Source organism: Coregonus clupeaformis, chromosome 2 (assembly GCF_020615455.1).
Source record: "Coregonus clupeaformis isolate EN_2021a chromosome 2, ASM2061545v1, whole genome shotgun sequence".
NCBI lineage: Eukaryota > Metazoa > Chordata > Actinopteri > Salmoniformes > Salmonidae > Coregonus > Coregonus clupeaformis.
The window spans coordinates 24,755,700-24,767,709 of NC_059193.1; the positions used below are offsets into that span (position 1 = coordinate 24,755,700).

The 12,010-nt window shown below is 44.2% G+C and overlaps 1 protein-coding gene across 1 annotated transcript in view; it reads right to left on the bottom strand.

Annotated features, from left to right (window-relative positions):
- LOC121532048 (vascular endothelial growth factor receptor kdr-like) overlaps positions 1-12,010 on the bottom strand; it is an 80,581-nt gene that overhangs the window by 35,963 nt on the left and 32,608 nt on the right. Inside the window, exons 12-16 of the mRNA XM_041837698.2 lie at positions 7,167-7,275; positions 5,269-5,556; positions 4,851-4,997; positions 4,194-4,322; positions 3,146-3,252 (exon numbers count right to left, since the gene is read on the bottom strand). Of these exons, the coding sequence (XP_041693632.2) occupies positions 3,146-3,252; positions 4,194-4,322; positions 4,851-4,997; positions 5,269-5,556; positions 7,167-7,275 (780 nt within the window). The remainder of the gene's footprint in view (positions 1-3,145; positions 3,253-4,193; positions 4,323-4,850; positions 4,998-5,268; positions 5,557-7,166; positions 7,276-12,010) is intronic.

The following is a 12,010-nucleotide window of genomic DNA, read 5'->3' on the forward strand; positions in this document are numbered from 1 at the left end:
AAGGCACACTTAACCAGCATGGCTACCACAGCATTCTGCAGCGATACGCCATCTCATCTGGTTTGAGCTTAGTGGGACTATCATTCATTTTTCAACAGGATAATGACCCAACACACCTCCAGGCTGTGTAAGGGCTATTTGACCAAGAAGGAGATTGATGGACTGCTGCATCAGATGACCTGGCCTCCACAATCACCCAACCTCAACCCAATTGAGATGGTTTTGGATGAGTTGGACTGCAGAGTGAAGGAAAAGCAGCCAACAAGTGCTCAGCATATGTGGGAACTCCTTCAAGACTGTTGGAAAAGCATTCCAGGTGAAGCTGGTTGAGAGAATGCCAAGAGTGTGCAAAGCTGTCATCAAGGCAAAGGGTGTCTACATTGAAGAATATACCATTTTGATTTGTTTAACACTTTTTTGGTTACTACATGATTCCATATGTGTTATTTCATAGTTTTTATGTCTTCACTATTATTCTACAATGTAGAAAATAGTAAAAATAAAGAAAAACCCTTGAATGAGTAGGTGTGTCCAAACTTTTGACTGGTACTGTATGTATAGGATGGTGTGTATAGACAGTATGGACAGTATATGAATAGAAAAGGTGGGTACAGCAGTAGTTATATAGTAGTTATATAGGATGAACCTTTACTAGAATACAGTATTTACATATAAAGTGGGTAAAACAGTATGTAAACATTATTAAATTGACCAGTGTTCAGTGACTATGTACATAGGGCAGCAGCCTCTAAGGTGCAGGGTAGAGTACCGGGTGGTAGCCTGGCTAGTGAGTTCAGGGCAGGGTACTGGGCGGAAGCTGGCTAGTGGTGACTATTTAACAGTCTGATGGCCTGGAGATAAAAGCTGTTTTTCAGTCTCTCGGTCCCAGCTGTGATACACCTGTACTGTCTCCGCCTTCTAGATGGTAGCAGGTGAATAGGCCGTGGTTTGGGTGGCTGAGGTCCTTGATCTTTTTGGCCTTACTGTGAAAACGGGTGCTGTAGATGTCCTGGAGGGCAGGCAGTGTGCCCTGGTGATGAATTGGACAGACCGCACCACCCTCTGGAGAGCACTGCGGTTGCGGACAGTGCAGTTGCCATACCAGGCGGTGATACAGCCTGGCAGGATGCTCTCAATGGTGCATCTGTAGAAGTTTGTGAGGGTCTTAGGGGCCAAACCAAATGTATTCAGTTACCTGAGGTTGAAGAGGCGCTGTTGCGCCTTCTTCACCACACTGTCTGTGTGGGTGGACCATTTCAGGTTGTCCGTGATATGCATGCCGAGGAACTTTTCACACTTTCCACTGCGGCCCCGTCGATGTGGATGAGGGTGTGCTCCTTCTTCTTTCTCCTGAAGTCCACGATTAGCTCCTTCGTTTTGTTGACGTTGAAGGAGCGGTTATTTTCCTGGCACCACTCCGCCAGGGTCTCGTTGTTGTTGGTAATTAGGCCTACCACTGTTGTGTTGTCTGCAAACTTGATCATTGAGTTGGAGACGTGCGTGGCCACGCAATCATGAGTAAACAGGGAGTACAGGAGGGGGCTGAGCACGCACCCCTGTGGGGCCCCCCTGTTGAGGATCAGCGTAGCGGAGGTGGTGTTGCCTACCTTCACCGCCTGCAGTCGGCCAATCAGGAAATCCAGGACCCAGTTGCACAGGGAGGGGTTCAGACCCAGAGGTTAATGATGAGCTTGGAGGACACAATGGGGTTGAGGCTGAGCTGTAGTCGATGAACAGCATTCTTACATAGGTATTCCTGCAAATTGTAGTGGATCTAGGGTGTAGGTAAGGCAGAGGTGATATGATCCTTAACTAGCCTCTCAAAGCACTTCATGATGACAAAAGTGAGTGCTATGGGCAATAGTCATTTAGTCAAATCAAAATCAAATCAAGTGTTTTCCTCGAAGCGGGCGAAGAAGGTGTTTAGCTTGTCCGGGAGCGAGGCATCGGTGTCCGCGATGTGGCTAGCTTTCCCTTTATAATCCGTGATTGTCTGTAGACCCTGTAGCCACATACGTCTCATGTCTGAGCCGTTGAATTGCGACTCCACTTTGTCTCTGTACTGACGTTTTGCCTGTTTGATTGCCTTACTGAGGGCATAACTGGACTGTTTGTACTTGTGTGTGTGAAAGTGTGAGTGTCTGTGGCGTCAGTATGTGTGTGTGTGTATGTGTGTGTGTGTGTGTGTGTATGTGTTTGTGTGTGTGTGTGTGTGCGAGAGTGACAGTGTAAGTGTGTGTGAGTGTGTGGATAGAGTCAGTGCAGATAGTCCGTTGGTAGGTAGCCATTAATGAGCTATTCAGTAGTCTTCTTGCTTGGAAATAGAAGCTGTCTCTGAACCTATTCTTTCTCGACATACAGTACACACACAAGCATGAGCTCAGCACTTCTCCAATGTCAGGAAATGTGGAAAAAAATAATATAAAGTCAACTGCATTTCGCAAGAGACATGACTCAGTGATGGCAGTTCGTGGAATTTGTATAACGAGATTGCTTTTTACTCCTGAAACTCACATACAAAAACCTAAAAAAATGTAACATGGGTGTTTGAATAGGTCTTGAGAAGAGCATGCTGTCTGCACATTGTTACAAAAAATATATTTTTAAATGGCCTCCTCTCCTTGTTCGGGCAGGCTTCGGCGTTCATCGTCACCGGCCTTCTAGTCACTACCGCTCCTCATCTCATCATTCCATTGGTTTTGTCTTGTTTATTACACACACCTGGTTCACATCCCCTCATCAGTACCTGTATAAGTGTTCCCTCTGCCTCCTTGTCTTTGTGTGTGATTGTTTATTGTGAGGATAGTGAAGCTCGGTGGAGCTCCTTTATTTTGTATCGCCGGGTTATTTTCCCTGTGTGCTTTGTTGGTTCCAGTGCGCCTGGTCTGTTTTGACGCTTTACTGCGTAACTCTGTATTCCGGAATAAATCCTGTTTTTCTGATGATTTACCCTCCTGCGCCTGACTCCTTCAAATCATCCATCACACTGTGGTTCTATTGTACAATTAACTAAGTAACAAAAGAATAATGGTGAGCAAAGTGCTCAGTGCAGTATCCTAACAGTTTACACTCTCTAATGTCTTCACAGTCAAGAAGTGTGAGAGACACTAGAGAACTAGCTGTGATTGCAGGGAGATCTCGTTACCTTCCTCAGCTTGCGGATGAAGAGGATGAGCATGAGCCAGAGGAAGGTGGCAGCAGCTCCTGTACACACCAGGACGATCACCTCAATGTTGGCCTTCCCCTCATCACCTGGAAGGAGACCACAGGAACCGTTTGTTAACTGTTGTTGCCTTGGGTGTTTTATATGCTTCTTGACAAATGAATAAGAAATGATAACTGACAACAAATATAATGAGGGATATACACAACAGACAAATGGTAAACACTCCATTGTTTATTCCTAGTTTGTTCGGGCTATGCATCCCACGTTGTTGCACATTAAGCTCTTTTCTTAACTATCCATCTCAACATTCACTGTCCTAGCCAGCTCACGTTCATAAAGCTTTAGGAATTTGTCAAATAGTTTTGATAGAGTAATGCCTAATTTTGGACATTTTCTTCTAGTAATGTAATGGATTGTGCTGACACTGGGGTTGGACGTTGAGGGAAATTTGACATTTTTTAGGGGAACAGGAATTCATGTCTGGTGCCAGGGCTAGTTGTCAGAATACCGTCGCATGACCTTGTCCCCCCACCCCTCTCCTCCTCCCCCCTCCCTCCCAGTCTGTGTCATCATGTTTCCAGTCCCATGGTTCTTTAACGAGAGGACTTCTCTCCTGGCCGTGCCCACAGTCATTAGTGGGAACTCTTCACACACTCCTTGCAGGTCACGTCCCATGGGTGGGGACCTCAGAGCTCCATGAGCCCCCGTCATAAAAGCCAGCGGAGGAATTCGCTGGGTTTTCTTGGCAGCCTCTTGGCTTCTCTCTCCGTGGAGAGTTTTCATATTGAAGTCTGGCCAGAGCTATTTGTACTGGTGACAAGAAAACATAGCCCAGTTTGGCCAAGAGCTGTGATTGGTCATGCAGTAAAGAAGTGGTCCGGCTGTGGCTGTGCTGGTTGAGTTCATGGTGTGTTTGGTCACTGTTGTGGTTAATGTACTGTAGTTAGATTCATTGTGTTTCGCTACCAGCATGACATGGATTATCATGAAGAGCATTATGACGGAAATAAAGAGGTAAGTGACTCACCCACGACAGTGACGACAGCGCTGGCTTTCACACTCCCCTCATTGTTGCTGGCCAGACACTCGTACAAGCCCTCATCATCTTTCTTCACTCTCTCGATCGTCAGCACCCCATCGTCCCCCAGAGTAATACCTGGAACATAGCATGAAGTCTACAGCTCAGATTCTATGGAGATCAGCTTTAATTTTGCAGATAGATTGTGGCTTCTATCAATGTAATTGTCTGCATCATTTCTAATCCCCCATATATATATATATAAATATATTATAAATATATATATTATTTAAAAAATATATTTTCCTTCTCTATTATATTTTCCTAACCCTACCACCCCTCCTCCCCTAACTGGAGTAAACTAATGGACAACCCCTCCCATCTATCTCTGAAGACCATCCAGTTTTGATTTATAATTGATTTATAACTGTGCTGGGATGTTTCACAAAAGTTCTGAACCTTTCTATTCTCATAGTTTCTTCAGATTGTACATTTGCTAAGAGTATTATTATATTGTTGATCGATTGACTATGATTTTTCAGATCACCCAGCAGTGCTATTTGCAGAGTTTTGGAGAAAATTACTAATATGTTTGAGCAATACAGTAGGGCCTGACCATGGAAACCTCAGGGCCCCTAATCACGAGTCATTTCCAGCAGTTCTCACCTGGACCCTCTTGTACTGGTAGGTTGTCTTTGTACCAGGTGATGTAGGGTGGCGGCACTCCCAGGGCGTAGCAGGCCATAGTCAGAGTACTGCTGCTGTTTACATCCTGATTGGTCAGGTTCTGTCTCAGCCACGGCCTCTTCCTCTCTGCGTCAACCACAAAAACATGTCTGAATTAGATCACTCTGCTTTTCAAGACTTTCTCAGACAAACTCATCTCTCTACTGGGTTGCATAATCTTGAGTGTGATTATATCCAGGAACAGGCACCTTTTACCGAAATGCAATGTAATACAACCATATTACTCTTAGAAAGAGTTGGGCAACACCCGTATGACATGACAGTGGTGCAGCAATTACTGTTCTGATAGACCTCATTGATCACCCAGCAGGCAATGCTCCTCCTGTCTCCTACTCACCATCCACAGTCAGCACAGTCTGGACTATGACTGTCTTGCTGTGGAGGTTACGCGCCCAGCACTGGTAGCCTGCTGTGTGACTCCTGGATACGTTGTGCAGGGAGAGGGAGCGAGAGATAGAGTAGGGGCTGAGCTGCAGGGCCGTGACGTTGGCGGTGGTGACGGTGTAGTTTTGAGGGTTGTACCACTGCAGGTCTGTGTACAGGTACCGAGTGCCGCGGCAAGTCAGAGTGACGTCATCACCCTCGATGGCAGTCTGGGGCTCGATGGACAGGTGCTGAGGGTGATCTGGTGGGGGAGAGGGGAAAAACACATCAGGTCATCTTTTTGGGGGGAACACCCCATTTGGGTACCTAGTAAAAATATCATGCATAAGTATTGGTTAGAGTATACAATACATGAACACATCGTCCAGTATGTAGGTGGGTTACAAGAGCATCTATGTTACAGCAACCCTCTCCTCTCACTCAGGGAGATAAGACACGTAGCATGAGATAGCCAGCTGATTGAAGCTGTCCTATTCTGGGAAAGAACATCTCTAAAACATCAAGCTGCACATCACCATGCCAGGAATTTCAAATTTGCAGTTATTTACTGTTTCATCACTTTGTTAATTGGAAGCACGTTGGCAGTGTGCGGCGAGCAATGCTGATGGGCGGCCTACAGCTGTCCATTAGGAATCAGGCCGGGGGCCGGGCCTCAGGGGAGCCAGACGGCGCTGGAATGCATTCTGTGTTCCGTAAAAGAAGACAGCTGTTATTACAATTCCGCCGTCCTCTTTTTCAGCAGCAATCCAGCACTCTCAGTCACCTCCACCTCAGGAATGGTGGTGCATTGCAGCGCTTCTTCCTGGAAATGATCTTATTCTCATCCGGATCCTCAGAGTTTGGCATCATCAGCAGTGTCCCCAATCACAGCGTCACCACCATTCCCAATTCCAAACTATCATCAATCAGCTTTCAACTTCAAATCGTTTTTTATTTTTGAGGGAAAAAAGGTGATGACTGCTTGCATGGCCTGTCAGCTGATTTCTCTTGTCATGAGACAACTGGACTAGATGGAATTTTCATTTCATGAACATTTGGAACTGTTCAGATGCATATAAAAAGTGATTCACGCAGCAGCAGGCTCCTAGAAGAAGAAGAATGACCTGCCGGCGCTACAGTGTGCGCTGAGAGCTCTTTTTAAACTCGCGCTGTTAGATTGTACCATTTGGCTCAGGACATGTTTGCCTCTTCAGTTCGGTGCTGAAGCCTGCCTGCTCCAGAGGAAGATGGTTTCAATTAATGTCCACCAGAGCAGCTCTCTTTAATGCACAATACTATCGTATCTGAAGATTATGCCTTTGTTAAATGTTTTTCATGACGAAATGGAATGTTGGTTATGTTAGTATCAAAAGGCAATATTTAGTATAAGGTAACATATAATAGACAGGAAGTGTATTGTAAACTGGCCAGCAGAGGGAGCCCATCTTGTTGCATTGGTTATAAATAGGGGTACACGAAGAAGATAGGACAGAGCAGACATTAGAATTGGACGACACTGCTCTCCGGACCACGCGTGTCTGTAAACTCATGCTGAAGCTTGTGGTCTGAATAAACCTTATGATCAATGTTCAGTATGAGCCGACTCCTTTTGTTGACAGCAATGACGACCACCATTCATCATATACTACAATACAATCTGTGCATTCTAGCGATTGCCTCGCGATTCATTACAGAGCATATGTGTAAGTCATTGGAAACAAAATGTCATGTATGTTACAGTTATACTGTATGCCTGGCCTGTAAAAATAAAAACCACCTGAGCATTTCGCCTTATGCTGTATAAAAAATCTCCAATGTTGTTCTTTCAACCAACGTGGGGGACGTTGTGTAGTATTAGGTTGACCCACTTACCATCCACATAGAAAAGGGTTCTCAGTGTGCGGGTGCCAAGTTCGTTCTGGGCCGCGCAGGAGTAGATCCCCGAGACGTTAGCTGCCCCCACCACTAGCGTACTCACAGTCTATGGAGGAGTGAGAATAAGCCAATCATTAGATCTACAGTACTGCCAGCGAATGTTGTACCTATCTGGTGTACATGTATTTCCTGCTAAATAGATTTGATCTCAATGAGACTAACCTGTATAAATAAGGGTTAATGAAAAATGTTCTGGTTGGCTTCATTATACCTCAGAAGACTTTCCATCAACACCCGTGTGGTTATTTGCCCATTTCATTCTCTCGAGTGGTTCACATTAACGTAAGGATACATCTGGACTTTTTCAAAACCGCCGCGTCTCTCCTAGCAGCACCGGTCCACAGAAGGAGCGCCTGGCCCTCCATGTCATTTCCTGAAGAGCATTTACAATGCCACACTAGATTCTATCACCATTGGAGTGGAACCCATTTAACGGCTTAGTAGACATAATAGTGAGTAAGATTTGGGCAAGGGGCCAGATCGCATGGGGTTCTGTTTTATGTTCAGAACGACATCTGTTTTCAGAGCAGCTACATCAAAGGTGCTGAATGCTGTGGCTGTATTGTCTAGGTGGTGTCAACTTCCTGGGTTTCTAGCGGCATTGTCCTCTGACACTCAGAAACAGGGCTTTGGTCATGAGACTGGACTGTTTGTGACACATTTCAATACGTTTTTAATGTTCCAGCTCATATTGTGCACTGTGTAAACATGTTTGGATGGAAAAGCTAGCTAAAGTTGTTAAAAGTTGTGTTACGTTGTCTACCCTGAGTTGCTATGACATTAGTCAGGTGTTTTGATGGAGTTGTTGTGTGGTGTTGCGTTACGGCCATTACTAATGATGATGTAACTTGAGCTGGAAAACAGTTGTTTCAGCAAGTGCACTCTGTCCCTAAGTGGTGACTTGACCAGATGCACTGTGACCCTCTGAGGCCAGCCCTGCAGCCCTGCAGCCCTGACCAACACTTTCCTCTCGTTCACGGGGCACAGAGATTTATGCGGGGTGACAGAGAGGAATTCACTCCCAACAAATCCCTCTCTTTTAAACCGCCGCTTGTTATCACTGACCCTTAGTCCTCACCCCTATAAAGCACCAGTGTTTGGGCCGCAAGCGCTTGTAAATAAGGACTGCCTCCCTATTTATGTCAATCAGAGATTGGTAGTGTTGGAAGTGAATGAGGCCTAAGCTCTCTATTACTACGTGTGTATGTATACTATTAGTATGATTCTAAATGCCATCAACCATGCATCATCAGAGGGGGGAAACGCCTTCATAAATCTCCCTTTAGGGGAAAGCAGGAGAAATACCATTTAATAAAAGTTTACTACACCAGCATATGTGTTGGGGTAACGACTAATTACCAGTATTTTCTTCACTGGTTGGCTTGCTTGTGCTGTTGAAATATTTATATGCTGGCTGGATTTATGCCCCAATTTGACCCAGTGTGTTGGAACGGCTGTCTTTCAACTAATCCGATAGGCTTTTGGGGAAAGCAGTTGAGGCCTGCACCTAATTACGTTTGGGGTGAATGGTTTTGGTAACAAGCTCCCCTAGGACATGTGCTGCAATGTTCAGCTTTGGGAATGCATGCCAAGATGTGGGCCATTTTTTGTTATACCGTAATAATACAGATATATGACAAAAACAATGACAATAACATATTATTCAAATTTCCAAACTTCGTTTCAATATTTCCAGTATGTTACAGCTGATCTCTTCACAGGTCAGTGGGGAACCTATAAAAGGGAACCTATAAAAGGCCAATCTCCGCTGTCTGCACACGCATGGCTTGAGCCGTATGGCTGTATGGTGCTATCTACACGGAGCTCCACAGCCCTCAGTGATCCAACAGATAATGATCCAGTGATGTCAGAATAAACGCTTCTCTCTGGCAGAGCACGCAGAGCCTTGGCTGGAGCTTCATGCCTAGCTTCTTTAGATCCAAGGACCTGCGTTTCGTCTGAGGGTGTTTTTCACTCCAGCAGGGTGAAATGAACAGTGTCTGCAGATGAATGAACGATTCCCGAGAGCAGCCCTGAAGAAAGCCAAAATGCTTTTTCATCATGGCAGTTCTGGCGCTCGACTTGCTTTGACTGTAATTGAAGGCTAAGGGGCTTCTTTTAATCAAAAGCAAATCATGACAGATTTGACAGTCTGTTTGTTGCTGACTGTATATGAAAAGACTGGTGAGTTGCTTATAAATACCTGGCAGTTACGGCAGCATAAACAATAAAGTGGGATTCCTTGTCATAAATATGCCTACTGATATTGCTTTCCCCCTGTACATACTGTATTTATACAACAATGTATAAATTAACTGTATTTACGATGTACTGTACTGTACTATATGTCATTATTTCACTATTGACCCTTGTGACCTAAATAATTATCGCCCTATTTCTAAACTTTCTTGCCTAGCTAAAATATTAGAATCCTTGTTTAATTCTCAGCTAAGATCATCCTTATCTTTGAAATGTATTCTAAATGTACATGTCAGGTTTTAGACCAGATCATAGCACTATCTCTGCTGCATCCCTAGTTATAAATGATGTGGTTAACTGTATGGATGAAAGGCAACATTGTGCTGCCCTCTTCATTGACCTGTTGGAGCTAGGAACACAAGCATTTCGCTACACCCGCAATAAAATCTGCTAAATATGTGTATGTGACCAATAAAATCTGATTTTATTTGGATTTCATTTGAAAGGCTTTCGATACTATTGATCACTCACTGCTAATTCAGAGGCTTTCCTTAATTGGCCTAGACCAGGCTGCATGTACCGGTAACTGGTTTAAAAATTACTTGACAGAAATAATTAAATGTGTATCTAATGATGGTGTTAAATTAGGTTTCCTGGATATTGCGAAAGGTGTTCCCGCAGGGGTCGATTCTGGGTCCTGTACTTTTTACTGTTTACATTAACAATATCGACTTGTCAGTAAAAAATGGTAACCTGCACTTGTATGCCGATGATACTGTTGTGTATGCTATTGCCCCCACGGTTGACCAGGCTCTATCTGAACTACAGTCTGCCTCCATTGTATTACAGAAAAACATTATTGACCTGAAATTAGTATTGAACGCAGGTAAAACTAAGTATATGTTGTTCTCTAGAGCGCCTAAAATAACTGATGATTTAAGCATATGTACTTTGGATGGTGTCCATATTGATCGTGTCCGTGCTTACAAATATCTGGGCATCTAGATAAATAAAAAGCTGTCTTTTAAAAAGCAGACTGATGAGTTAGTTAAGAAGCTGAGAATAAAAATGGGCTTCTTCTATAGAAATAGGTCCTGCCTCTCGCTAAATAGTAGAAAGCAGATTATTCAGTCGACGTTCCTACCAGAAAGTTGGTTGGCCCTCTTTGATGTCACGTAGGTTGATACATTTCTATGTTTTCATTTATAAAGCCATTTTACAAAAACTCCCACTGTACCTAACATCATTACTAAACTTTAAACATACAAGTTACCACACCTGGTCTCAGCAATGGCTAACTCTGGAAATTCCTTTGGTCTCTACTGTGTTAAGTAAATCAGCTTTTAGTTTTCTTGCACATTATTTGTGGAACAATCTTTAAAACATTCTTAAATTTGATGTTTTGGTGCATCTAGGGCAATTCAGAAAGCTGATTGAGGACCTTACTACTGATGAATGTGTTTGTTTTTTATGACCGTGTTTTTCTTTCGGCTTGCATTTTGTATTTATATTGATTTGTCTATTTTCTGTCATTTACAGTGCATTCGGAAAGTATTCAGATATCTTGACTTTTTCCACATTTTGTTATGTTACAGCCTTAATCTAAAATGTATTAAATTGTCCCCCCCCCCCTCATCAATCTACACACAATACCCCATAATGACAAAGAAAAAAATGGTTTTTAGACATTTTTGCAAATGTATAAAAATATCTATATATATATATTTACAAAAATATTCAGACCCTTTACTCAGTACTTTGTTGAAGCACCTTTGGCAGCGATTACAGCCTCAAGTCTTCTTGGGTATGACGCTACAAGCTTGGCACACCTGTATTTAGGGAGTTTCTCCCATTCTTCTCTGCAGATCCTCTCAAGCTCTGTCAGGTTGGATAGGGAGTGTCACTGCACAGCTATTTTCAGGTCTCTCCAGAGATGTTTGATCAGGTTCAAGTCCGGGCTCTGGCTGGGCCACTCAAGGACATTCAGAGACTTGTCCCGAAGCCACTCCTGCATTGTCTTGGCTGTGTGCTTAGGGTCATTGTTCTGTTGGAAGGTGAACCTTTGCCCCATTCTGAGGTCCTGAGTGCTCTGGAGCAGGTTTTCATCAAGGATCTCTCTGTACTTTGCTCCGTTCATCTTTCCCTCGATCCTGACTAGTCTCCCAGTCCCTGCCGCTGAAAAACATCCCCACAGCATGATGCTGCCACCAACATGCTTCACCGTAGGGATGGTGAAGAGTTCAATCTTGGTTTCATCAGACCAGAGAATCTTGTTTCTCATGGTCTGAGAGTCCTTTAGGTGCCTTTTGTCAAACTCAAAGCGGGCTGTCATTTGCCTTTTACTGGGGAGTGGCTTCTGTCTGGCCACTCTACCGTAAAGGCCTGATTGGTGGAGTGCTGCAGAGATGGTTGTCCTTCTGGAAGGTTCTCCCATCTCCCCAGAGGAACTCTGGAGCTCTGTCAGAGTGACCATTGGGTTCTTGGTCACCTCCCTGACCAAGGCCCTTCTCCCCAATTACTCAGTTTGGCCAGGCGGCCAGCTCTAGGAAGAGTCTTGGTGATTCCAAACTTCTTCCATTTAA